Below are 26,001 nucleotides of genomic sequence, written 5' to 3' on the forward strand. Positions count from 1 at the left end.
ATCAATTGAGTACAAGAAACTGCCCATTTTTTTTTCTCATTATGCACTGCGTGCTCCAGGATTTTTTTTATATGGTGCACACTGACAACACAGACCCATTCTCTCACAGGTGGGCCTACCAGCTTTCTCCTGCTTGATTTGAAGCTGCTAGAATTCATGAGTATATATACGTCAAACACGGTACCTCGTAAGACGTATATATACGGCCGCGACAGTCAAAGGGTTAAGTGCCAACTTTGCAGCCTCATATCTCAGTAAGTACTAACCCTAATTTTTTTTATTTTAATCCTAACAACACTTAGAAATTTTTTCTCTTTATTTCAATAAAAAAAAAGTTTTTTTGCTTTTCAAAATATTTGGGGCACTGGGGGACAGAATGTATATATACGTTTGGACCATTTAGGGGTTAACAAATTTTGCTGAGAGATAAACTGGTTAAGAATGTCTAGGGAAGAAATGGATTTGACGGTTAACCTTTTCAGGGTCGGATCCCCTGCTCTCAAACTTGCTCTCAGGATTGAAAAAAAAAAAATTATTTTTTCATATGAAATGGTAGAGAATCTTTTTCCAAAAGTAACAAAACAAAAAGTACCAAATTTGATGAAAAACCAACGAAATTACACTTTTGTGAATTTTGCTGTGTCAGTAATATTTATGCATCAGTGATTTTGCCCACTTTGAGTCTGATTTTAGGACAATTACATTACAATTATCACGGTGCCCCGTGGCCTGGTGGCTAAAGCTCTTGCTTCACATGGTGAGAGTCCGGGTTCAGTTCCTGGCGAGGGTAGAAACATTGGACATGTTTCCTAACACCGGTTGTCTATGTTCACCAATCAGTAAAATGGGTACCTGGGTGTTAGACGACTGGTGTGGGTCACACCCTGGGACAAAACTGACCTAATTTGTTCGGAATGCTCTGCATAACAAGTGGCTTTCTGTATAGTAGTATGTCATTGATGTCAGCTATGGTCTGTATACCTTGTGCAAGTACATGTACTTGCAAAAATAAAGATATTATATTATTATTATTATTATTATTATTATTATTATTATTATTCCAGCCAATCAAATTCTTAGCTATTTTGCTAGTATGCCTTCCATTCTACTGAGTACAAGAAACTGCCCATTCAGCTATTTCAAGTACCCAATAAAGTCATCAGAAATTGGTAATTTGGCCAATTTCACACAAAATTCAAGAAATGCCAATTTCAAAATAGGGTCCAAAAGAAACAATGCAGACATTCCTGGTACTAAAATAATATTTCCTCTGTTCATTAGTTATGTCCATTTAGAATATTTTTGTACACAAAAAAAAAAAGAGAAAATTTACAGTTAAGAAGATTAGTGCATTACTGTAATAATAACTGTGTAATAACTGTGTAAATAATGTCCCTGCATTCCTAAAAGTATATTAGACTAGACAGATGGACATGTATTGGAAGAGTAACGTCATTTGTGTACTCTGGAATAATGGCAAAAATCGAACATTTCCGCTACTTTGAGCTCAATTTCAAGCTACTTTCAGTTTTGAAACCAATCAAAATCGTCTCTATTTCTGTAACATATCTTTCATTCTATCAAATAAAACCAAGAAACCAACAATACATCCAGAAAAAACATATGAAAATACCCTGCAAACATGCTGTTTTAAACCAAAAACAGTCACAGTTTTTTTTCCCATCATGCACTGCTCCCTACAGGATTTTTTTATATAGTGCATACCTACCACACAGACCCATTCTCTCATCTCTAGGCTGAAATTTACCGGTCATAGCTTATCTGAGTGAGCTGAGTTCATGGCGTAGAACTACGGGATCAACCTTGGCATCAAAGCAGTAGTACTATGGGACCGACACTTAAAGGATTTAAAACAGAAAAGGGGTGTTAGCAGATGGGGAGTTGAAGGTATTGGGAAGATGGCTGAAATATTTTAAGGAAACGTTAAATATTAATGAAGAGAGGGAGGCAGTAATTTTATGCACTGGCCAGGGAGATATAACATCTTTTAGGAGTGAAGAAAAGCTGGATGTAAGTGTAGGGAAGATGTGTGAGGCATTAGGTAGAATGAAAGGGGGTAAATCAGCTGGAACTGATAGGATCATGACAGAAATGTTAAAAGCAGGTGGTGATACAGTTTTGGAGTGGTTGGTACTTTTGTTCAATAAATGTATGAAGGAAGGGAAGGCCAGAGATAGGCAGAAAACGTGTATAGTTCCTTTATATAAAGGGAAGGCAGGTCCATCTGCAATCCAACCCTTCTCACTCATAACTAGTAGAGGACAAACGAAGTTTTAGAATGGGTATGTATGTTATGTGTAGACCAAGTGTTAACACTGAATCATATAAGTGAACAATATTTAGATAAAGGTAGGGAAATTTTCATTTTCATTTATGGATTTAGAAAAGGCATATGCCTGGGTAGACAGGGAAGCAATGTGGCAGATATTGCAAGAGTATGGAATGGGCAGTAAGTTATTAAATGCTGTAAAGAGTTTTCATGTGGATAATGAGGCTCAGGTTAGGGTGTGTAGGAGAGAGAGAGATTACTTTCCAGTAAAAGTAGGCTTTAAACAGGAATGTGTAATGTCATCATGGTTGTTTAACATATTTATTGATGGGGTTGTAAACAAGTAAATGGTTGGGTGTTGGGGAGAGGGGTGGGATTAAATTATGGGGAATCAAATACACAAAATGGGAGTTGACACAGTTACTATTTGTTGATGATACTGTGCTTTTGGGAGATTCTAAAGAGAAGCTGCAAAGGTTAGTGGACGAGTTTGGGAGGATGTGTAAAGGAAGAAAGTTGAAAGTGAACATAGATTAGTTTAAGGCGATGAGGGTACCAAACGAGTTAGGTAAAGAAAAATTGAATGTCACATTGGAGGGAGGGATATGGAAGAAGTGAATGTGTTCAGATATTTGAGAGTAGACTTGTCAGTGGATGGGTTTATGAAAGTCAAGGTAAACCATAGAATTTATGAAGGAAAAAAGATGAGTGGTGCATTGAGGTATCTGTGGAGACAAAGAACATTAACCATGAGAGTATAGTGGTACCAACACTCTTATATGGATGTGAAGCATGGGTTGTAAATGCTGCTGCAAGAAGGCAGCTGGAGACAATGGAGACATCGTGTCTAAGGGCAATGAGCAGTGTAAATATGCAGAGAAATCATAGTGTGGAAATTAGGAGGTGTGGAGTTAATAAAAGTATTACTCAGAAGCTGAGGAGGGGTTGTTGAGGTGGTTTGGTCATTTAGAGAGGATGGAGCAAAATAGGATGATTTGGAGGGTGTATAAATCTGTAGTGGTAGGGAGGAGGGGTAGGGGTCATCCTAGGACAGGACAGAGGGAGGGGGTAAAGATGGTTATGTGCTGAAGGGGCTTGGACATGCAGCAGACATGTGTGAGCATGTTAGATACTAGTGAATGGAGACAAATGGTGTTTGGGACTTGACGAGCTGTTGGAGTGTGAGCAGGGTAATATTTTGTGAAGGAAATCAGGGAAACTGCTTAGCTTGCTTGAATCCTGGAGGTGGGAAGTACAATGTCTGCACTTTAAAGGAGGTGTTTGGGATATTTGCTGTTTGGAGTGACATCTGAACTGTCATATGTGTGTGCCTCTGCAAAGACAATGATTATGTGTGAATGATGATGAAAGTGTTGAATGATGGTGTGAGTGATTTCTTTCTTTTTTTGGAGCCACCCTGCTGGAAGAAGGCTGGCATGTTGGGAAAAAAAAAGTTCATTCATATACAACTGTTTATGATAATAGTGAGGCATTTATATTATTATTTTTAAATATACCACCTAACTCCCAGAAGTCTGCAGACATTACAATTCAAGTGACTTTCCAAAAAGCAACATCCCTTTCCTTCTTCCATGGTGGAGGCACTGTTTTTTTTTCCTGTTCTCTCTATTGACAACACAGCTTTTGTCTTATTCCACCCAAATCAAAATTCCCTCAACAACATTGTTAATGAGGAACTCTTAAAAATATCAACCTAGATGACTACCAGTAAAGTCATACTTAACACTGATAAGGCCTTCTAAATGATGTTTGGGAACAGAGCAACAAATGTCCAACTAAACATTATGATTAGCGATTCTTCTATCGCTAAACAAAATGAAGGAAAATTTCTAGATCTCTTCCTTTACAGCAACTTGAAATTCAAACCCACATCCATCACATTAAAAAAAAAGTCTCTAAACCAGTTGGCATCTCCAAAATAGGTTACTATATACCTGAAACAGCACTACTTACATAATAATACACTCTAATTTATCCCTACCTCACTTACACTATTTGTGCCTGGGGATCCACTACAGCAAATCACCTTAAGCCAATAACAACTCAACAAAAAGCAGCACAAATGATCACTCAATCTACTCCCAGACAACACATTCCCTCACTCTTCGAAGACCTAAACCTACTTACTATTCATAACATTTACTCATAATACTGTGCATACCCCATGTACAGAACAATAATTATAATATCAATCCTGACCTGAAATGCTTTCTTGACAGTTGCAACAGAACTCATAGGCATAATACTTGGCACAAAAATCTCTGACATTCCCCATACCTGGCTCATCTTTGTAAAAACTCAACGTGCATAAAATAACCCAAAATCTGGAACTCCCTTCCTGAAAACTCCAGAGCCTCTCTATCTACCAGCAGTTCAAAGCTATTGTAAAAACCTCTTTCCCTAATATAGCCTAGTAACAATTAAATATATTAAATTTGTTAAAATGTGTTAAATATGCTAAACAATTCTTTAAACCACAAACAAGTTAAAACCTATATGTTCATATTCTCACTACTTGTAATCATAATGCAACTTTAAATAAATAGTTGTCTGCTTGTTCTATTTGTTGTTTAAACAATGTCCAATAATATAAGGAAATAATAATATAAGTTAGACTTAAGCTTGCATGAAATGATCTGCAAAACTATAGGCTTTCTATAAGCACAACTGAATGCCACCCCATCTTTATATATATACTGTATCATGTGGAAATAAATCTTTTACACTCCTTCAACCCTTAGGTAGGCACCCATGTACACTTGTTAACCCTTTTGGGGCCTAGTTCCTAGGCCTTTTGTGTATCCATATGCTCTTGCACTACCATCCACAGGATAGATATGGGGTGCACAATAAACTAGCCACTTTGGTGGCAACATCTAAATCTAGGCAGGCACCCTCAGAAATGTGTGCCTTGGTAGTCTCCTATTTGTGCTCATACAGTGTGTCTGAAATATGCTGCATGGGGCCGATATCATTATAATAGGACCACAGAACAACTCCTTAATTTTAAGCGGTCGTGGGCGGTTGCGCGATGTGCCACCCAAGAAGCTAAATGCACTAGTTAGTAGGAATATGCTTTGACTTTGACCTCTAGGACTCTAGTCAGGCTAACAGGACTCAAGTTATATGAGGAAAATATTGGAAGTAAGTCATGGTGTTCAACTTTATCATGTTATACATAGTTAAATCTAATAAATGCTTCATTTACCTAGTGGTCTCTCATGTGGAATGAAATATATTAGTTTTTGTTCCCACTATGTATTATACAGAAAAGAGTGGCAGCATACTATTGATATATCAAATTTCACTTATAAAAAGAAAGGTTCTGTAGCAGCCTAGACAGCAAGTCATAACTGCCAATCACCTATGAGTCATAACTGCCTGTCACCAGTGAGTCATTACTGCCAGTCACTAGTGAACCATAACTACCAGTCACCAGTGAGTCATAACTGCCTGTCACCAGTGAGTCATTACTGCCAGTCACTAGTGAACCATAACTACCAGTCACCAGTGAGTCATAACTGCCAGTCACTAGTGAACCATAACTACCAGTCACCAGTGAGTCATAACTACCAGTCACTAGTGAACCATAACTGCCAGTCACCAGTGAGTCATAACTGCCAGTCACTAGTGAACCATAACTACCAGTCACAAGTGAATCATAACTGCCAGTCACCAGTAAGTCATAAGTGCCAGTCACAAGTGAGTTATAACTGCCAGTCACAGCAACAAGCAAGAGTGGCATGAATAACACATGAATTCTACTCACCATACTCATTGTTGGGTTCACCCTTTGCCCAGTTGTCAAAGTCAAAGGCAGTTTCATCAATCCACATGTACCCAGAGTCAAGACTAGCTTGGCCTCCAATCCAGAACATATTATCAGACATATTGTAGATCTGAAAAACATGATAGTCACCTCTTTCATAAAGCTCTTTATTTGGTTCAATTTTTCATAAATGTGATTCAAAAAGTGAATGGAAAATTGAATAGCATGTTATGAGGCCTTTCCATGTGCTATTTAAGTTTTGTATGAATTTTATCAACAATATTTACAAAAACTGTTCTATATAGAAATTATATAACTGTATTACTGGTGGATAAAAGGTTGATGGGTAGGCTCCAGGATGTACATGTTTATAGAGGGGCAACTGATATATCGGATCATTATTTAGTTGTAGCTACAGTTAGAGTAAGAGGTAGATGGGAAAAGAGGAAGGTGGCAACAACAAGTAAGAGGGTGGTGAAAGTGTATAAACTAAGGGAGGAGGAAGTTCGGGTGAGATATAAGCGACTATTGGCAGAAAGGTGGGCTAGTGCAAAGATGAGTAGTGGGGGGGGGGGGGGTTGAAGAGGGTTGGAATAGTTTTAGAAATGCAGTATTAGAATGTGGGGCAGAAGTTTGTGGTTATAGGAGGGTTGGGGCAGGAGGAAAGAGGAGTGATTGGTGGAATGATGAAGTAAAGGGTGTGATAAAAGAGAAAAAGGTAGCTTACGAGAGGTTTTTACAAAGCAGAAGTGTTATAAGAAGAGCAGAGTATATGGAGAGAAAAAGAAAGGTGAAGAGAGTGGTGAGAGAGTGCAAAAGGAGAGCAGATGAAAGAGTGGGAGAGGCACTGTCAAGAAATTTTAATGAAAATAAGAAAAATTTTTGGAGTGAGTTAAACAAGTTAAGAAAGTCTAGGGAAAGTATGGATTTGTCAGTTAAAAACAGAGTAGGGGAGTTAGTAGATGGGGAGAGGGAGGTATTAGGTAGATGGCAAGAATATTTTGAGGAACTTTTAAATGTTGAGGAAGAAAGGGAGGCGGTAATTTCATGCACTGGCCAGGGAGGTATACCATCTTTTAGGAGTGAAGAAGAGCAGAATGTAAGTGTGGTGGAGGTACGTGAGGCATTACGTAGAATGAAAGGGGGTAAAGCAGCTGGAACTGATGGGATCATGACAGAAATGTTAAAAGCAGGGGGGGATATAGTGTTGGAGTGGTTGGTACTTTTGTTTAATAAATGTATGAAAGAGGGGAAGGTACCTAGGGATTGGCAGAGAGCATGTATAGTCCCTTTATATAAAGGGAAAGGGGACAAAAGAGATTGTAAAAATTATAGAGGAATAAGTTTACTGAGTATACCAGGAAAAGTATATGGTAGGGTTATAATTGAAAGAATTAGAGGTAAGACAGAATGTAGGATTGCAGATGAGCAGGGAGGCTTCAGAGTGAGTAGGGGATGTGTAGATCAAGTGTTTACATTGAAGCATATATGTGAACAGTATTTAGATAAAGGTAGGGAAGTTTTTATTGCATTTATGGATTTAGAAAAGGTATATGATAGAGTGGATAGAGGAGCAATGTGACAGATGTTGCAAGTATATGGAATAGGTGGTAAGTTACTAAATGCTGTAAAGAGCTTTTATGAGGATAGTGAGGCTCAGGTTAGGGTGTGTAGAAGAGAGGGAGAATACTTCCCGTAAAAGTAGGTCTTAGACAGGGATGTGTAATGTCACCATGGTTGTTTAATATATTTATAGATGGGGTTGTAAAAGAAGTAAATGCTAGGGTGTTCGGGAGAGGGGTGGGATTAAATTATGGGGAATCAAATTCAAAATGGGAATTGACACAGTTACTTTTTTGCTGATGATACTGTGCTTATGGGAGATTCTAAAGAAAAATTGCAAAGGTTAGTGGATGAGTTTGGGAATGTGTGTAAAGGTAGAAAGTTGAAAGTGAACAAAGAAAAGAGTAAGGTGATGAGGGTATCAAATGATTTAGATAAAGAAAAATTGGATATCAAATTGGGGAGGAGTATGGAAGAAGTGAATGTTTTCAGATACTTGGGAGTTGACATGTCGGCGGATAGATTTATGAAGGATGAGGTTAATCATAGAATTGATGAGGGAAAAAAGGTGAGTGGTGCGTTGAGGTATATGTGGAGTCAAAAAACGTTATCTATGGAGGCAAAGAAGGGAATGTATGAAAGTATAGTAGTACCAACACTCTTATATGGGTGTGAAGCTTGGGTGGTAAATGCAGCAGAAGAAGAAGTAGTTGAAGTCCCTTAATTTGTATCCCCTAGAATACAGGTGAGATAGATACAAGATAATATACACTTGGAAAATCCTAGAGGGACTAGTCCCAAATGTGCACATGAAAATCATTCCCTATGAAAGCAAAAGACTTGGCATGAGATAAAACATCCCCCAATGAAAAGCAGAGGTGCCACAAGTACACATAAGGGGGATTACCAATAGACCCCTGGCTGTATTCAAGAAGGCACTGGACAGGCCCTAAAGCCAGTACCTGACCTGCCAGACTGTGGCTCGTATGTTGGTGTATGTGTGGCCAGCAGTAACAGCCTGGTTGATCAGGCCCTGATCCACCACGAGGCCTGGTCATGGACTGGGCTGCAGGGGCATTGACCCAGGTATTCTCCAGGTACAACCCCGTCTCTCACCACTGCTTACAGCCCATTCACACACTAATATTTTTTTCTCAACATGAAAAAGGAAATCAAAGGTAGTAGGTTGGTAGACAATAACCACTCAGGGAGGTACATGTACTACCGTCCTGCAAAGCGAGTGTGAAACAGAAACCTGCTTTGCATGATGGTAGGATTGCTGGTGTCATTTTTCTGTCTGACAAGCATGCAAGATTTCAAGTACATCTTGCTACTTCTACCTACATTTATGTCACATTACACATGCATGTACAAGCATCTATATACACACACCATCCTGGGTTTACTTCTACATTCTTACTAGTTCTTGCTCTTGTTTATTTCCTCTTATCTCCTTGGGGAAGTGGAACAGAATTCTTCCTCTGTAAGTCATGCGTGTCAAAAGAAGCAACTAAAATGTATGCATTACTAAAATGTATGCATTACTAAATTTAAGAAGAGGAAATTTTCATTTTTCTTTTAGGCCATCCTGCCTCAGTGGTATATGGCTGGTTTGTTGAAAGGAGAAAAAGAGAAAAAGAAATAACTGTACAGTGTGTACGAGCCATTGACACTAATTCACTAAACATTAATAGAAATTTCTAACTTTAAGTGATACATCAAATATCAGACACTAATTTTTAAAAAATTTTATTGAGGCTCAGAATCAAAAGAATTTTTTTTATGTTTTGTGAATATGTAATAATAATAATAATAATAATGTTTATTTCTTTGTAAAGGTTACAATGTGTAATTACAATTTTGATTTGCTAAGTACAAAGATAGCTACTATCATGTCAAGGCATTTCGGGCAAACTAATCATACATACATCATACAAACATACATACATAAATACATTTATCACACTTGCCAACTCCTATATAGGGTGACCCCTCAAAAAAAAAAAAAAAAAAAAACTCTACCATGACTCCTTCAATAGCTGTCTGCCAGAGGCACACATACATTACTTACAAATTGTTTTACCTAACTACCTTTGATTCAATCCAGTAGTTATCATCAAAAGTGTGGATAGATGCTAGCTCTGCACCTTCATTCCTACAGAAGATGTGAGATTCCCACCAGGTCTGAGGGTCTTCATCAGATACAGAATTGAACTGGTAGCAATAATCTCCATGTAAGTACCAGGAGGGATCCTCATCACACAGTATGTCCGGACCTCTTGTTGGCGGTGCTAATGTTGTTACCATCATTCCTACACACAAATACTACATAAGAATACTAGAAAACAAACCACCTGCTTTTCAGGTGTGATGTTATCATGGATGTGTAAAATACTTATAGATGAGTTTCTAAAAGAAGTGAATGCTAGGGTGAGGAAAGGTTTGGGAATAAAAGATAATGAATCTGATACAAAGTGGGAGTTGCCAATTCTGAAGATTCTGAAAAGAAGCTGCAAAGGTTGGTGGATGAGTTTGGGAGGATACATAAAGATATTTGAGAATGGACATAACAGCAGATGGCTCTTTGAAAAATGAAGTGAACCACAGAAAGGAGGAAGAAAAAAAGCAGACAGAGGGTTGTGGTATTCATTTCTGGAAGCAAATAAAGACAACGTACTAGAGAATAATGGTACCAACACTGATAGAATTTACAAGATAGCATAGGGTTATGAAAGATAATATTCAGAGGGCAAATGAGGGCTTTTTGAGATGCTTTGGACATTTACAGATGATGGAGTAGAAACAGGATGATCTATAGGGTGTATAAAATCCCTTCCCTTCAACCCTTTTTAGGTTGAAAGTTATAACCCTTTCAGGGTGGGTGCCATACTAGTACGGCTTGCACGCCAGGGTTGGTGCTGTACTAGTATGCGTAAATTCTAGCGCCTTCAAATCTAGCAAGAGAAAGCTGGTAGGCCTACATATGAAAGAATGGGTCTATGTGGTCAGTGTGCACAGTATAAAAAAAATCCTGCAGCACACAGTGCATAAGGAGAAAAAAGAAAACTCCAACCGTGTTTTTGGTTTAAAACAGCGATTTTGCAGTGTATTTTCGTATGGTATTTATAGTTGTATTTTAGTTTTCCTGGTCTCATTTTATTGAATGGAAGACATATTAAAGAAACTGAGATGATTTTGATTGGTTTCAGCAGAAATGTACAATTTTTGCTAAAGTTCAAAAGTAAACAAATCATGCCATGCATCCAATACATGTCAACTGATGAGTCTAATATTCTTTCACAAGTGCGCTGATATTATTTATACCATTTCTACACTAATGCAGTAGTCTGCATAACAGTAAATCTTCTATTTTTTTGTGAGAATAAAAATTCAAAGTGGAAAGCAAAAGAAATGTAAGAAGGGCCTGGAGACATGACTAATGAACAGAGAAAATGTTATTTTAGTGTCAGGAATGTCTGTCTTGTTTATTCTGGACCCTATTTGGAAATTGGCATCTTTTGAAATATGTGTGAAATTGGCAAAATTGCTAATTTCTGACCATGCTATTGGATAGTTGAAATTGGTAAATGGGTGGTTTCTTGTACTCATTCGATAGAAAAAGTCGAGTTCTAGCGAAATAGTTATGATTTTTGTCGACTGGTACATTGGGATTGGCCGAAAATAGGGCTCAAAGTGGGTGAAATCGCCAATGCATAAACATCGTCGAGACTGCTAACTTTGGAAGAGCATAATTCTATAAGTTTTCCATCAAATTTCATACTTTTGGTGTCATTATGATTGGGAAAAGATTCTCTATCATTTCATTAGTTTTTTTTTTTTTTTTTTTTCAAAAAATTTTCGACTCTGAGAACAAGTTTAGGAAAGGGGCCTCTTGACCCTGAAAGGGGTTAAATGGTAGGGAGTTGAGCATTCAACAAGCATGTATGAGCATGCTAGATAAGGGTGAGTGGAAATAAATGGTTTTAGGGCTTATACACACTGTTGGAGTGAGAGCACGATAACATTTATGAAGGAATTCAAGGAAACTGGTTAGCCAATTGTGGTTTTGAAGGTGGGAAGTACTGTGCCAGTACTCTGCAGGAGGGGTGGGGATGATGCAGTTTAGAGGGTCAACTGAACTGTGATATCTGAACACTTCTGGCAAAACAACTATTGAATGAATGATAGTGAATACTTTTTTTGTGCATCACCCTACCTTGAGAGACTGCTGATGTGGTAAAAGCAAATGTAAAAATAAAACTTTCATATATGTACTAGCTTTTTCATTTACACAATTTTCACCTCATTATTCCACTCATCTTTCCTTTCCCATTCATGAACCCACACTCTGATAGGACATACTTCAACCTACACCATAACCTTTTCACCTCATTATTTTCTCTCACTCTAGGCATCCTTTCTGTTAAAACAGCTTCTCACACTTCTTACCAACCATCCTTTTCTTCAATTTATTCACTCTCATTTATCTTTGACCAAATGACACCATCCTCCAAATATTCTACCTAACTATACTTTTACTTTAGCTACTGCTGAACAGTTATTAGTCATGAAGACAATAGGTGAAAAGCCAACAAGCAGTGAAAAAGATACAAAACAGCGAGAAACCTTGCTGATACTGTCACTTCGCTTATGAAAGCTGAAGCCATATTTTTTGGCCCAAAAAGTAAACTGAAATGAGTAGATACATGTAATGTTTTGTGTAACAATAACCCATGACAATGGTACCTTCAGTGAAATATCTGGGTATATCCTTTGATCTTTGCATGTCAAAAAAATGGACAGTGAAGAATGTAGTAAAAGAAATGCTAGGTTAAAGTTCTTCTATAGACAAGTACAGTGTCTACCTACTGAAGCTTGCAGGATCCTATGCCTAGCTCTTATATGTTGTAGAATCTAGTTCTTCAAGGAATTCTGCTCTAACAAAAAACTGAAAGACAGGTTACAAATTAGCCAGAATACAATGATGAGATTCCTCCTGGGTCCAAGAGAGCATAGAGGCTAGGATGAGCAATAACTGGAAATGTTTAATATTACAGATAGAGTCAGGCAGCTGAAACTGAATCATATTTACAAAATTGCTCACAGTATCCAGAATCTCTTGCTGTAAATTTTGTCAAGGTTAGGAACCAAAGCCAGTATGGTACCAGGAAAAGTGAACATGATTTAGTACCTTCAGTTGGTGGCCAGGCCTCAAACACCTACTACACAGCAGTCAGAATGGAATAAACTGCCTGGCTATATCATGGCCAGTCACAGCATAAACCAGTTTAGGAAAAGAACTGAGTGAAGCCACAGAAAAGTTAATGTGATTTCTTGCATAGTTAAAATTCATGTAACTGTTACATTCAAATGATCTTTTATATTTGATACCCATGTAATTCTTTTTCATGTACTATCTGATTGACTCAGTTATTTAAATTTGATTATTCGAACATGTTTTGGCTTTGTTAACACTCATAACAGACTTTTACCATATCTATTAGTTAGGTTGCTGTATCTAACAGTTAAGCTGCTGTATCTAACTGTTAGATCACTGTAACTAATAGGTTGTTGTATCTAATAGTTAGGTTGCTGTATCTAATACAGTGGACCCCCGGTTAACGAACTTTTTTCATTCCAGTAGTATGTTCAGGTGCCAGTACTGACCGAATTTTTTCCCAAAAGGAATATTGTGAAGTAGATTAGTCCATTTCAGACCCCCAAACATACACGTACAAAAGCACTTACATAAATACACTTACATAATTGGTCGCATTTGGAGGTGATCGTTAAGCGGGGGTCCACTGTACTTGTAGTTAGGTTACTGTATCTAATGATTAGATTAAAAGGATTCCAATGAAAGCTTTGTCTTACTCTTTCGGTTAAGGTAATTTACATACGTTAGTATGTCAGACAATTGTGGAAGAGACTTCTTCAGAAGATGGTTGTTCCAGAGTTGAAATGTCTCAGTTGCTTTTTTTTTAAAGAAACATGTACATTAGAAGTCTATCTCTTAACCTTGTATCTACTAGCATTTTTTTTTTTACCTCACAACCATTTCCCACCTAGACAGGGTGATGCAAAAAAGAAAACACTTTCACCATCAATCATTCAATCTCTGTCTTTCTCTAAGTATGCTGACATCGCATTTCAGATTACACTCTGACTGCAACAGTATACAGTATGGATACTTACACAAATAACCCGCACATAGGAGAGAGGAGCTTATGAAAACGTTTTGGTCTAACTTGGACCATTTACAAAATCACAGTGTGACTTTGTAAATGGTCCAAGTCAGACCAAAATGTCGTCATAAGCTCCTTTCTCCTATGTGTGGGTTATTTATACAGTACGGATATATAATTTTTCTTGAAACATGTATTTCCTATTACCAAATTTGACATAATGTTTCATTTTTTTTATTTATTATCACACCGGCCGATTCCCACCAAGGCAGGGTGGCCCGAAAAAGAAAAACTTTCACCATCATTCACTCCATCACTGTTTTGCCAGAAGGGTGCTTTACACTACAGTTTTTAAACTGCAACATTAACACCCCTCCTTCAGAGTGCAGGCACTGTACTTCCCATCTCCAGGACTCAAGTCCGGCCTGCCGGTTTCCCTGAATCCCTTCATAAATGTTACTTTGCTCACACTCCAACAGCACGTCAAGTATTAAAAACCATTTGTCTCCATTCACTCCTATCAAACACGCTCACGCATGCCTGCTGGAAGTCCAAGCCCCTCGCACACAAAAACCTCCTTTACCCCCTCCCTCCAACCCTTCCTAGGCCGACCCCTACCCCGCCTTCCTTCCACTACAGACTGATACACTCTTGAAGTCATTCTGTTTCGCTCCATTCTCTCTACATGTCCGAACCACCTCAACAACCCTTCCTCAGCCCTCTGGACAACAGTTTTGGTAATCCCGCACCTCCTCCTAACTTCCAAACTACGAATTCTCTGCATTATATTCACACCACACATTGCCCTCAGACATGACATCTCCACTGCCTCCAGCCTTCTCCTCGCTGCAACATTCATCACCCACGCTTCACACCCATATAAGAGCGTTGGTAAAACTATACTCTCATACATTCCCCTCTTTGCTTCCAAGGACAAAGTTCTTTGTCTCCACAGACTCCTAAGTGCACCACTCACTCTTTTTCCCTCATCAATTCTATGATTCACCTCATCTTTCATAGACCCATCCGCTGACACGTCCACTCCCAAATATCTGAATACGTTCACCTCCTCCATACTCTCTCCCTCCAATCTGATATTCAATCTTTCATCACCTAATCTTTTTGTTATCCTCATAACCTTACTCTTTCCTGTATTCACCTTTAATTTTCTTCTTTTGCACACCCTACCAAATTCATCCACCAATCTCTGCAACTTCTCTTCAGAATCTCCCAAGAGCACAGTGTCATCAGCAAAGAGCAGCTGTGACAACTCCCACTTTGTGTGTGATTCTTTATCTTTTAACTCCACGCCTCTTGCCAAGACCCTCGCATTTACTTCTTTTACAACCCCATCTATAAATATATTAAACAACCACGGTGACATCACACATCCTTGTCTAAGGCCTACTTTTACTGGGAAAAAATTTCCCTCTTTCCTACATACTCTAACTTGAGCCTCACTATCCTCGTAAAAACTCTTCACTGCTTTCAGTAACCTACCTCCTACACCATACACTTGCAACATCTGCCACATTGCCCCCCTATCCACCCTGTCATACGCCTTTTCCAAATCCATAAATGCCACAAAGACCTCTTTAGCCTTATCTAAATACTGTTCACTTATATGTTTCACTGTAAACACCTGGTCCACACACCCCCTACCTTTCCTAAAGCCTCCTTGTTCATCTGCTACCTATTCTCCGTCTTACTCTTAATTCTTTCAATTATAACTCTACCATACACTTTACCAGGTACACTCAACAGACTTATCCCCCTATAATTTTTGCACTCTCTTTTATCCCATTTGCCTTTATACAAAGGAACTATGCATGCTCTCTGCCAATCCCTAGGTACCTTACCCTCTTCCATACATTTATTAAATAATTGCACCAACCACTCCAAAACTATATCCCCACCTGCTTTTAACATTTCTATCTTTATCCCATCAATCCCGGCTGCCTTACCCCCTTTCATTTTACCTACTGCCTCACGAACTTCCCCCACACTCACAACTGGCTCTTCCTCACTCCTACAAGATGTTATTCCTCCTTGCCCTATACACGAAATCACAGCTTCCCTATCTTCATCAACATTTAACAATTCCTCAAAATATTCCTTCCATCTTCCCAATACCTCTAACTCTCCATTTAATAACTCTCCTCTCCTATTTTTAACTGACAAATCCATTTGTTCTCTAGGCTTTCTTAACTTGTTAATCTCACTCCAAAACTTTTTCTTATTTTCAACAAAATTTGTTGATTACATCTCACCCACTCTCTCATTTGCTCTCTTTTTACATTGCTTCACCACTCTCTTAACTTCTCTCTTTTTCTCCATATACTCTTCCCTCCTTGCATCACTTCTACTTTGTAAAAACTTCTCATATGCTAACTTTTTCTCCCTTACTACTCTCTTTACATCATCATTCCACCAATCGCTCCTCTTCCCTCCTGCACCCACTTTCCTGTAACCACAAACTTCTGCTGAACACTCTAACACTACATTTTTAAACCTACCCCATACCTCTTCGACCCCATTGCCTATGCTCTCATTAGCCCATCTATCCTCCAATAGCTGTTTATATCTTACCCTAACTGCCTCCTCTTTTAGTTTATAAACCTTCACCTCTCTCTTCCCTGATGCTTCTATTCTCCTTGTATCCCATCTACCTTTTACTCTCAGTGTAGCTACAACTAGAAAGTGATCTGATATATCTGTGGCCCCTCTATAAACATGTACATCCTGAAGTCTACTCAACAGTCTTTTATCTACCAATACATAATCCAACAAACTACTGTCATTTCGCCCTACATCATATCGTGTATACTTATTTATCCTCTTTTTCTTAAAATATGTATTACCTATAACTAAACCCCTTTCTATACAAAGTTCAATCAAAGGGCTCCCATTATCATTTACACCTGGCACCCCAAACTTACCTACCACACCCTCTCTAAAAGTTTCTCCTACTTTAGCATTCAAGTCCCCTACCACAATTACTCTCTCACTTGGTTCAAAGGCTCCTATACATTCACTTAACATCTCCCAAAATCTCTCTCTCTCCTCTGCATTCCTCTCTTCTCCAGGTGCATACACGCTTATTATGACCCACTTCTCGCATCCAACCTTTACTTTAATCCACATAATTCTTGAATTTACACATTCATATTCTCTTTTCTCCTTCCATAACTGATCATTTAACATTACTGCTACCCCTTCATGAGTTATCAGTTTTACAATTAACAAGTGTATTATGAACTAAGATCTTAATTATCATAAACTATTGCAAATTTTTTTCTGAATAAAATAATCATTTACCTTGAGGGGCCTCACAAATGAAGGGAAAGTAGGCACCACATACACTGTCTGAAAGCTTCATGGTTAACATGTTTGCAGAAACACAGTTCTCCCTCTCATAGTGGTTGTCTGGCTGATCCTCATCCCAGTTCACATAGTCAAATGCTGTTCCATCTGACCATTCAAAACCTGTAAAAATTTAATCCAATCTAAAAGTCCTGTAAACATATACAGTACAAACATATGTTCCATTCTATCCACACACAAATAATTAGCAGGTAGTAGGGGGGGAACACTATCTCCAGGGAGAACTCTCTAAACTTTTCCATGAATAAGTAAGTAAGTAAGTAAGTTTATTCAGGTATACACAAATACAGTTACATAGAATTATCATACATAGCAGCATATGTGTAGAGAACCTAGGATAACCCAAAAAAGTCAGACAGAGTGACTTATTTCCATTGGGGTCCTTTTACCTTATTATTATAATATAAAGGTTATAATATTTTCTTATTATTCTACAATGAAGATAACATCTTATCATCATACTAAAAAGACTATCTACTACACGAGGGTCATTAAGACTATCTACAATACGAGGGTCATTACTAGGAATAAGGTAAAATTTACACATATGTTAGCTAAAAAATAGAAAATCATTCCCCTCCCTTTCTGTAGCTACATTCATCAGACACCTTTTGGCACTCTTCTTGAACTGGTTCAAGCTATGACTGGCTTTGACATGTGTGGGCAGTCTGTTCCATTCCTTTATTGCTGTACAATAAAAGGTGTTTGAAGCCTGGCCACTGACTGTGGGTACTACAAAGTTGTGCTCTCTCCCCCTAGTACTATGATTGCTTTGGTTCCCAACCTTGACAAAATTGACAGCAAGATATTCTGGACATTGTTTGTGAGCAATTTTATAAACATGATTTAGCTTCAGTTGTTTTACTCTGTCTTCAACATTCAGCATATCCAACTGCTGTAATTCATCCTGGCCTACATGTTCTCTTGGTCCCAGCCCCAGGATGAATCTTACGATTTTGTTCTGGGTGATTTGCAGTCTATCTTTCAGTTTTTTTTGTCAAGGCAGAGTACCAAGAAGAGCAAGCGTAATCCATATGGCATTGTATAAGGGCTAGACATAGTGTCCTGCGAGCCTCAGTAGGTAGACACTGTGCTTGTCTATACAGGAACTTCAGTCTGGCATTCGCTTTCTTTACTACACTGTTCCCTATCAATTCTCCTGACATGCATGGGTCAAAGGGGATTCCCAAATATTTTACTGATGAAACCAAAGTGATGGGCTCCCCATTACATTGAACATTAAAATTATTTACCCTTCTCAGTTTATGTTTCATGCCAAAGAGAATGGCTTCAGTTTTCCCTAGGTGTAATGATAGTTTGTTGTCTACTAACCATTTGCTGCAGGACTCCAGTTCCAGTGTTAAAACATTAGCAATATCTTGTGGGTCTTTACCTGACACTAACAGAGCACTGTCATCTGCATACAGTAGGAGTTTGCACTTGACACTGATAGGCATATCATTGACATAACATAAGAATAATAAGGGACCCAGAATACTACCTTGGGGAACTCCACATGTTATCGGCAGGGGTTCTGATTCTGTTTTGTTGATTTTGACTATTTGTCTCCTGTTGCTAAGGTAGGACTTAAACCAGTCTACAGAACCTATACCGATAGCTTGAAGTTTATTACATAATATATTGTGGTTGACAGTATCAAAGGCCTTTTGCAGGTCTAAGGTTACCATATCTATGAGGTTCCCCTTTGACATTTCAGTTCTCAGGTAATCCATCAGATTAATAAGGGAGGTGTCGGTTGAGTAGGATCTTCTAAAGCCCGATTGATAGCTATGGAGAATGTTGTTGTCATTAAGGTACTTAACTACTTGAGAATACACCGCCCTCTCTAGAATTTTAGATATTATACTGAGTATACTAACAGGCCTATAGTTGCTTACATCAGACCTACTATTTTTCTTGAAGATAGGAGTAACTCTGGCCTCCTTGAACCCCTCCGGTACGGTATTAGTGGTGATTGATAGATTTATTATGTGAGCAATAGGGATTGACAGTTCAGAAGCACCTTTTAGGAACTTACACGGGATGTTATCAGGGCCTGTGCTCTTAGTTGGGTTTAACCTGCTTAGTTCTTTTTGAATAAAGTCATGAGATACACTTACTAGTTGACAACTGTTTGGGGCTACCCTTTATTGGTATAGTATGTTTGAAACTTATCAGAGTCTGTGTTAAAGGTATTTGATGCAGCTGGTAGTTTACTTACTAGTGTTGATGCAACAGATGTGTAGTATGAATTAAAGCAATTTGCCACCTTAGATGTTTTGTGGCATACCTCGTTATCGATAGTGAGTACTATGTTAGACCTATCTACTGGCGTATGGCTATACCCCAACTGTTTTAGTTGTTGCCAGAGCTTTCTGGGGTTATGCTTATACTCTTCAATTTTTGAGCAGTAGTGCTTTGCCTTTGCTCCTTTTATAAGTCTCTGTACTCTGTTCCTCACCCTTTGGAATTCATTTAGTGCTGCAATATCCTGTCTGTTTGCTTTAAATCTTTTTAGCAGCTGGTCTCTGAATTTCATATTATCTAATATCTCAGTATTCATCCAGGGTTCAGTTCTTCGTTTAATCCTAACCTCTTTAACTGGTGCAATATTATCAAGGATGGTAGTGAACATTGTTTTGAATTTTTCCCAGGCATCGTTTACGTCCGTGCAACTTGTTATCTCTGTCCAGTCACAATTGTGTAGCCTATTTACCAGTGTTTCTTTACTGTAGTTTCTAGTTGACCTCAGTTTTATTGTCCTGTGTAGGCCTATCCTATCCCTAGTGATTTTCCTGGTGCAGTAAATGATGAAATGATCACTAAGACCTGTGGTAATGACGCCTGACTGACTAATGTTCTCAGAGCAGTTACAAAGTATGTGGTCAATTAGGGTGGCTGAGAACTGTGTGATCCGGGTTGGAGTATTAATTTGCTTATACCTTTGCTTATACCTTTTGCATAGCCCGTTATTTTGCTGCTGAAAACAGATATTGAAGTCGCCCAGTATTATTGTCTCGCAATTGTTTTCAACTCCGGACAAGACTCTGGAAAAGTCTTCTAAGAACTGGTCCTGGGTAGGAGGGCGGTAACTAGTTCCTACTAAGATGGGTTTGGTCTTAGGAAGCAGCACTTCAAACCATAGAATCTCCAGTTTATTGTTATTTAAATCAGGTCTTGGGTTGTAAGCTAAGTCATTTCTAATGTAGGCACATACTCCACCACCCTTTCTGTTCCTATCTAAGCGTTTTATATTGTAACCATCTATTTTGACCTCGTCGTCAGTCACCGTATCATCCAACCAAGATTCAGAGATGGTTATAACTGCCACCCTGATTTTGTTAGCTAGAATCCTAATCTCTGCCAATTTAGGAAGAAGTGATCTTGCATTGACATGAATAAAGTGAAGGCCTGTTTTCATAAAACAATCATAATCATCAATATATGGCAATGGGTCATTTGTATTAAAATTAGGTAAATCAATGTCATCACTGCTAAAGGGTAACTGTGCCAAAGTGCATTTGTTACACACAAAATGAATTCTGGCACCGTTGCTATAACTGTACATACATCCATCATGCACCCACCCCTTACACATTTTACATAAGGTGCCTTTTCTGTTTTTCATGCGTACTTTAGTACAGTGTATGCACCTGTTTGGTAGTGTTTGAGATAATAATGGCTGTATTGTCTCACATTGACCTATGTATGCATTACATAAGGAGTTAAGGTTATCATTCCTAGCTACTAGACCGTCATTATCGCCGTCATTTATCTGTCTGTTTTGCCTCTGCACATTAGTTTGAGGTCCTGGATTAATTTGGATATCACCACTTAAGAGCGCTACAATAAGAGCTGTGTGCCACTGTTTTTGTTTGGGTATGCGGTGTTGCCATACCTTGCAGCGATAGTGACATTTACTTTTCTGGTAGGATGGCAACTGTTGGGCTTTTACTGTCCAGGGCGCTGTTACTCCATTCACCTTTTCCAGCCCCCATGACTGATTTCTTTCTTCATGGAATTGAAGAAGAAATATAAATATAATTATGGCAGCCTGTACCCCCCTAATGCCTGCCATTTTCACTCTTCGCTCTTTTACTCATATACAATAATATTTATTTCTCTTTTCCAGTCCCTAGTACACTTAGTATCTGCTTTAGCAATCACCACTGAATTACTAGTAAAATTTCCTCTTCAAAACCCTCTTCACTGCTCACTTTTCCCTTAACTTCACAAAACCCTTACAGTTAACCCCTTATTACACACTCCCCTTCCTATCTCACTTCACAGTCTGGCTTCCCCAATTAACTTCTAACTCCTTTCCATTCTGGTAGATCAGAAAGGTTTAATCCATGGTTTTATCCTTCCAAATCCCCCTCAATTCCATTTATCGGGGGTTGTGTGGTGTTGCTGACTGCCTGACCTGTTCTGCTGACTCAGCCATTTTTAAAACACTGAGGGGAGTAACGCCACCTACAACCTGACTTTCCTTGAGTTTATAGTTATATTTGGCGTTTTCTGCTATGATTCTCTCACTGTACACTGGTCAGCTGAATATAGGTCAGCTACTAAAACATTAACCTTGACTGTTTAACTATTCACTTCTTTCTCACGACTGGCACTGAGGGATATCCGACCTATAACCTTGGAGTTTTGTACTGTTGATTTGACGATGTCTCCTGTGTTTCCCTCTCGTTAGCACTGGTACAGGCGATATGATGGTGGTACAGATATGATGCGACTGTCAACAGATGAACGTCAGTAAAGATGAGAATGGTTATTCTCTTCTATGAGACTAAGGGTTCCCAATTAGCACAATAGGTGGTACTTCGCCCCCCCCCCGCTCCAAAAAAAAAAAGGAAAAAAAAAGTTACATTAAGGAAATTTTACTTATTTTTATTTCTCAGGTTGTGTCTTGCAATTAATGGACAAAGGACTGAGCCTCCACCCCTCATGCTGAATGACCCATAGATTCACACTGACAAAATGCTCAGCAGGGCTTATTTATATATTACTTATGAAAATTAGAGACATGTGCAACACTTGGGTATCTTTATTGTAGACATTTCGTCATCTAGTGAATTTATCAATATAAATTCAAGGACATAAATGGAAGACAGTAGAACTATATTATGTGAAACTACAATACCATATTTATTTTACAAATTCTTGAGTCCCATGAAGTACTGCATCAATTTATATTTCAACAATGAGATATAAATAGTTCTCTGAGATGGCGACAGAGATATTACTCAGAGACAACGAGATATGGCAGTCAGTGATATACAGTGGACCCTCAGTTTTCGTGTTTAATCCATTCCAGAACCATTGGCCAAAACTGAAATCAACCAAAACGGAAACAATTTTCCCCATAAGAAATAATGTAAGTGGAATTAATACGTTCCTAACGCCCAGAGGTATCAACAAAAAATTTTTTTTTTACCTTAAATATATATTTACATGTACAAAAGAATGAACATTACACATGACACTTACCTTTATTGAAGGTTGTTGTTGCTGGAAGGAAGACAGGGAGGAGGGGACAGAGAAGAGAGGTTATTCTTTGGAAGGGGAATCCCCCTCCATAAGAACTCTAGGTATCAAGTCTTTATCTGGTGTCATTAGCCTCTTTGTTTTTTAACCCCTTGACTGTCACAACCCCAAATCCTGAGGTGTCGAAAAATTTCCGAAAAAAAAATTATTTTTTCTTATGAAATGATAGAGAATCTTTTCCCGATTGTAATGACACCAAAAGAATGAAATTTGATGGAAAACTGATGGAATTACACTCTCGCAAAGTTAGCAACCTCGGCGATATTTACAAATTGGTGATTTTGCCCACTTTGAGCCCTATTTTTGGTTAATTCCATTGTTCCAGTCGACCAAACTCATAGCTATTTCTTTAGAACTCCATTTTTTCTATCGAATGAGTACAAGAAACTGCCCATTTACCGATTTCAACTACCCAATAATGTGATCAGAAATTTGCAATTTGGCCAATTACACAAAAATTAAAAAATATGACAATTTCAAAATAGAGTCCAGAATGAACAATGCAGACATTCCTGGCCCTAAAATAACATTTTCTTTGTTTTATCAGTCATGTCTCCAGGCCCCTCTGATATTACTCTTGCTTTCTATTTTGAATTTTTATTCAAACAAAAAAATAGAAGATTTACTGTTATGCAGACTACTGCAATATTGTATTAATTGTATAAATAATGTCAACCCATTCATGACTGCATATTAGAATGGCTACTTGGACATTCATTGGAAAATGACTTCATTTGTTTACTTTGGAACATCGGCAAAATCAAACATTTCCCCTACTTTGAGCTCCATTTCAAGGTTCTTTTCATAGTAAAGCCAATCAACATCACCTCTGTTCCTATAAAATGTTTTCCATTCTATCAAATGAGACCAAGAAAACGAGAAAACAACAATAAATACTATACGAAAATAGACCACAAAGTTGGCATTATAATTAAAAAAATGGTCGGAGTTTTTTTTTTCTCATTATGCACTGCGTGCTGCAGGATTTTTTTTATTTGGTGCACACTGACCATACAGACTCACTCTCTCACATATGGGCCTACCAACTTTCTCCTGCTTGATTTGAAGCTGCTAGAATTTATGATTACATATACGTCAAACACGGTGGCTCATAAGACGTATATATACGACTGAAACAGTCAAGGGGTTAATGCCACTAGGACCAGCTCGAGAGTCACTGGATCCCTATCGCACAAAATATCTGTCCAGATAGATCTATTTCTGGTGTCTTTTTAAGATTTGTCTAAAATGGGACATGGTACTGTACTGTCATTGTAAAAGTCACCAGCATGGATTGCAACAACTTTTCCAGGGTGATGTTCCTCCACAAATGAATGCACATTAGTCCACACTGTGTAAATCTCCTTAATCTTTTAAGAAGGCACTTTCTTCCATCTCTCTTCCTCTTCCTCTGTAGCAATTTTCTCAACTGTGGTCTGTTGCTGTTGCAGATGAAGTTCTTGCAGCTCATCAGTGGTTAGCTCTTCATTGTGGTCCTCCACCAACTCTTCCACATCCTGGCCACTCACATCCAACCCCATGGAATTCCCCAATGCCACAGTTGATTGCACAACAGGTGTAGGGTCGACAGGGTCAGCCTCAAACCCTTCAAAATCCTTCTTTTGGACACAATCTGGCCACAATTTTCCCCAAGCAGAGTTCATCGTCCTGGAAGTCACTCCTTGCCAAGCCTTATCTATAAGGCCCATGCAGTGGAAGATATTGAAGTGATTCTTCCAGAACTCTCTTAGGGTCAATTCAGAGTCTGAAGTTATGTCAAAACACCTCTGAAACATTGCTTTGGTGTACAGTTTTTTGAAGTTTGCAATGATCTGCTGGTCCATGGGCTGGATGAGAGGAGTGGTGTTAGGAGGCAAGAACTTCACTGTTACAAAACTGAATTCCTTAGACAATTGGTCTTGCAAGTCTGGAGGATGAGCAGGAGCATTGTCCATTAACAGGAGGCACTGGAGTGGCAATTTATTATCCAGGAAGTATTTCTTCACACTCAAGCCAAACACTTCATTGAACCATTCCAGGAAAATTTCCCTAGTGACCCATGCCCTACTGTTAGCCTTCCACATCACACACAATATACTCTTGACAACACTGCTTTTCTTGAACACTCTGGGATTTTCAGAGTGATACACAAGTAAAGGCTTCACTTTGAAATCCCCACTAGCATTACCACACAACAAGAGGGATACCCTGTCTTTCATAGGCTTGTGTTCTGGGAGTGCCTTTTCCTCCTGCGTAATGTAGGTCCTCTTTGGCATTTTCTCCCCAAACAGGCCTGTTTCATCACAAGTGAACACATGTTGGGGTTGGAATTTTTAAGCCTCTACATAACATTTGAATTCCCGCACGAACTTTTCAGCCGCTTGTTTGTCTGTGTATGCCACTTCGCTTCTTCAATTTTTCAAACCAGCCTTTGCTGGCTTTAAATTCAATTACATCAGCACTTGTTTCAGGCAGTTTCTTTATGAGATCGTCATGCCACAAAATATGGACTGCACAACACTATCTCCTACTTACTCTTTCTCTTCGATCCACACCAACAACAAATTGATGAGGGGAAAAGGGTGAGTGGTGCACTTAGGAGTCTGTGGAGACAAAGAACTTTGTCCTTGGAGGCAAAGAGGGGAATGTATAAGAGGATAGTTTTACCAACGCTCTTATATGGGTGTGAAGCATGGGTGATGAATGTTGCAGCGAGGAGAAGGCTGGAGACAGTGGAGATGTCATGTCTGAGGGCAATGTGTGGTGTGAATATAATGCAGAGAATTCGTAGTTTGGAAGTTAGGAGGAGGTGCGGGATTACCAAAACTGTTGTCCAGAGTGCTGAGGAAGGGTTGTTGAGGTGGTTCGGACATGTAGAGAGAATGGAGCGAAACATAATGACTTCAAGAGTGTATCAGTCTGTAGTGGAAGGAAGGCGGGGTAGGGGTCGGCCTAGGAAAGATTGGAGGGAGGGGGTAAAGGAGGTTTTGTGTGCGAGGGGCTTGGACTTCCAGCAGGCATGCGTGAGCGTGTTTGATAGGAGTGAATAGAGACAAATGGTTTTTAATACTTGACGTGCTGTTGGAGTGTGAGCAAATTAACATTTATGAAGGGGTTCAGGGAAACCGGCAGGCCGGACTTGAGTCCTGGAGATGGGAAGTACAGTGCCTGCACTCTGAAGGAGGGGTGTTAATGTTGCAGTTTAAAAACTGTAGTGTAAGACACCTTCTGGCAAG

General features: G+C 38.8%; 1 protein-coding gene across 2 annotated transcripts in view; it reads right to left on the bottom strand.

The window, feature by feature from the left end:
- Positions 1-26,001, bottom strand: part of LOC128696998 (macrophage mannose receptor 1) — a 291,694-nt gene that overhangs the window by 65,428 nt on the left and 200,265 nt on the right. For both annotated transcript variants that reach the window (XM_070095183.1, XM_070095184.1), the window contains 3 exons: positions 17,147-17,314; positions 9,735-9,955; positions 6,081-6,210 (listed from right to left, as the gene is read on the bottom strand). In XM_070095183.1, the coding sequence (XP_069951284.1) occupies positions 6,081-6,210; positions 9,735-9,955; positions 17,147-17,314 (519 nt within the window). The remainder of the gene's footprint in view (positions 1-6,080; positions 6,211-9,734; positions 9,956-17,146; positions 17,315-26,001) is intronic.

The sequence above is a fragment of the Cherax quadricarinatus genome, chromosome 49 (genome assembly GCF_038502225.1).
Source record: "Cherax quadricarinatus isolate ZL_2023a chromosome 49, ASM3850222v1, whole genome shotgun sequence".
Taxonomy (NCBI): Eukaryota; Metazoa; Arthropoda; class Malacostraca; order Decapoda; family Parastacidae; genus Cherax; species Cherax quadricarinatus.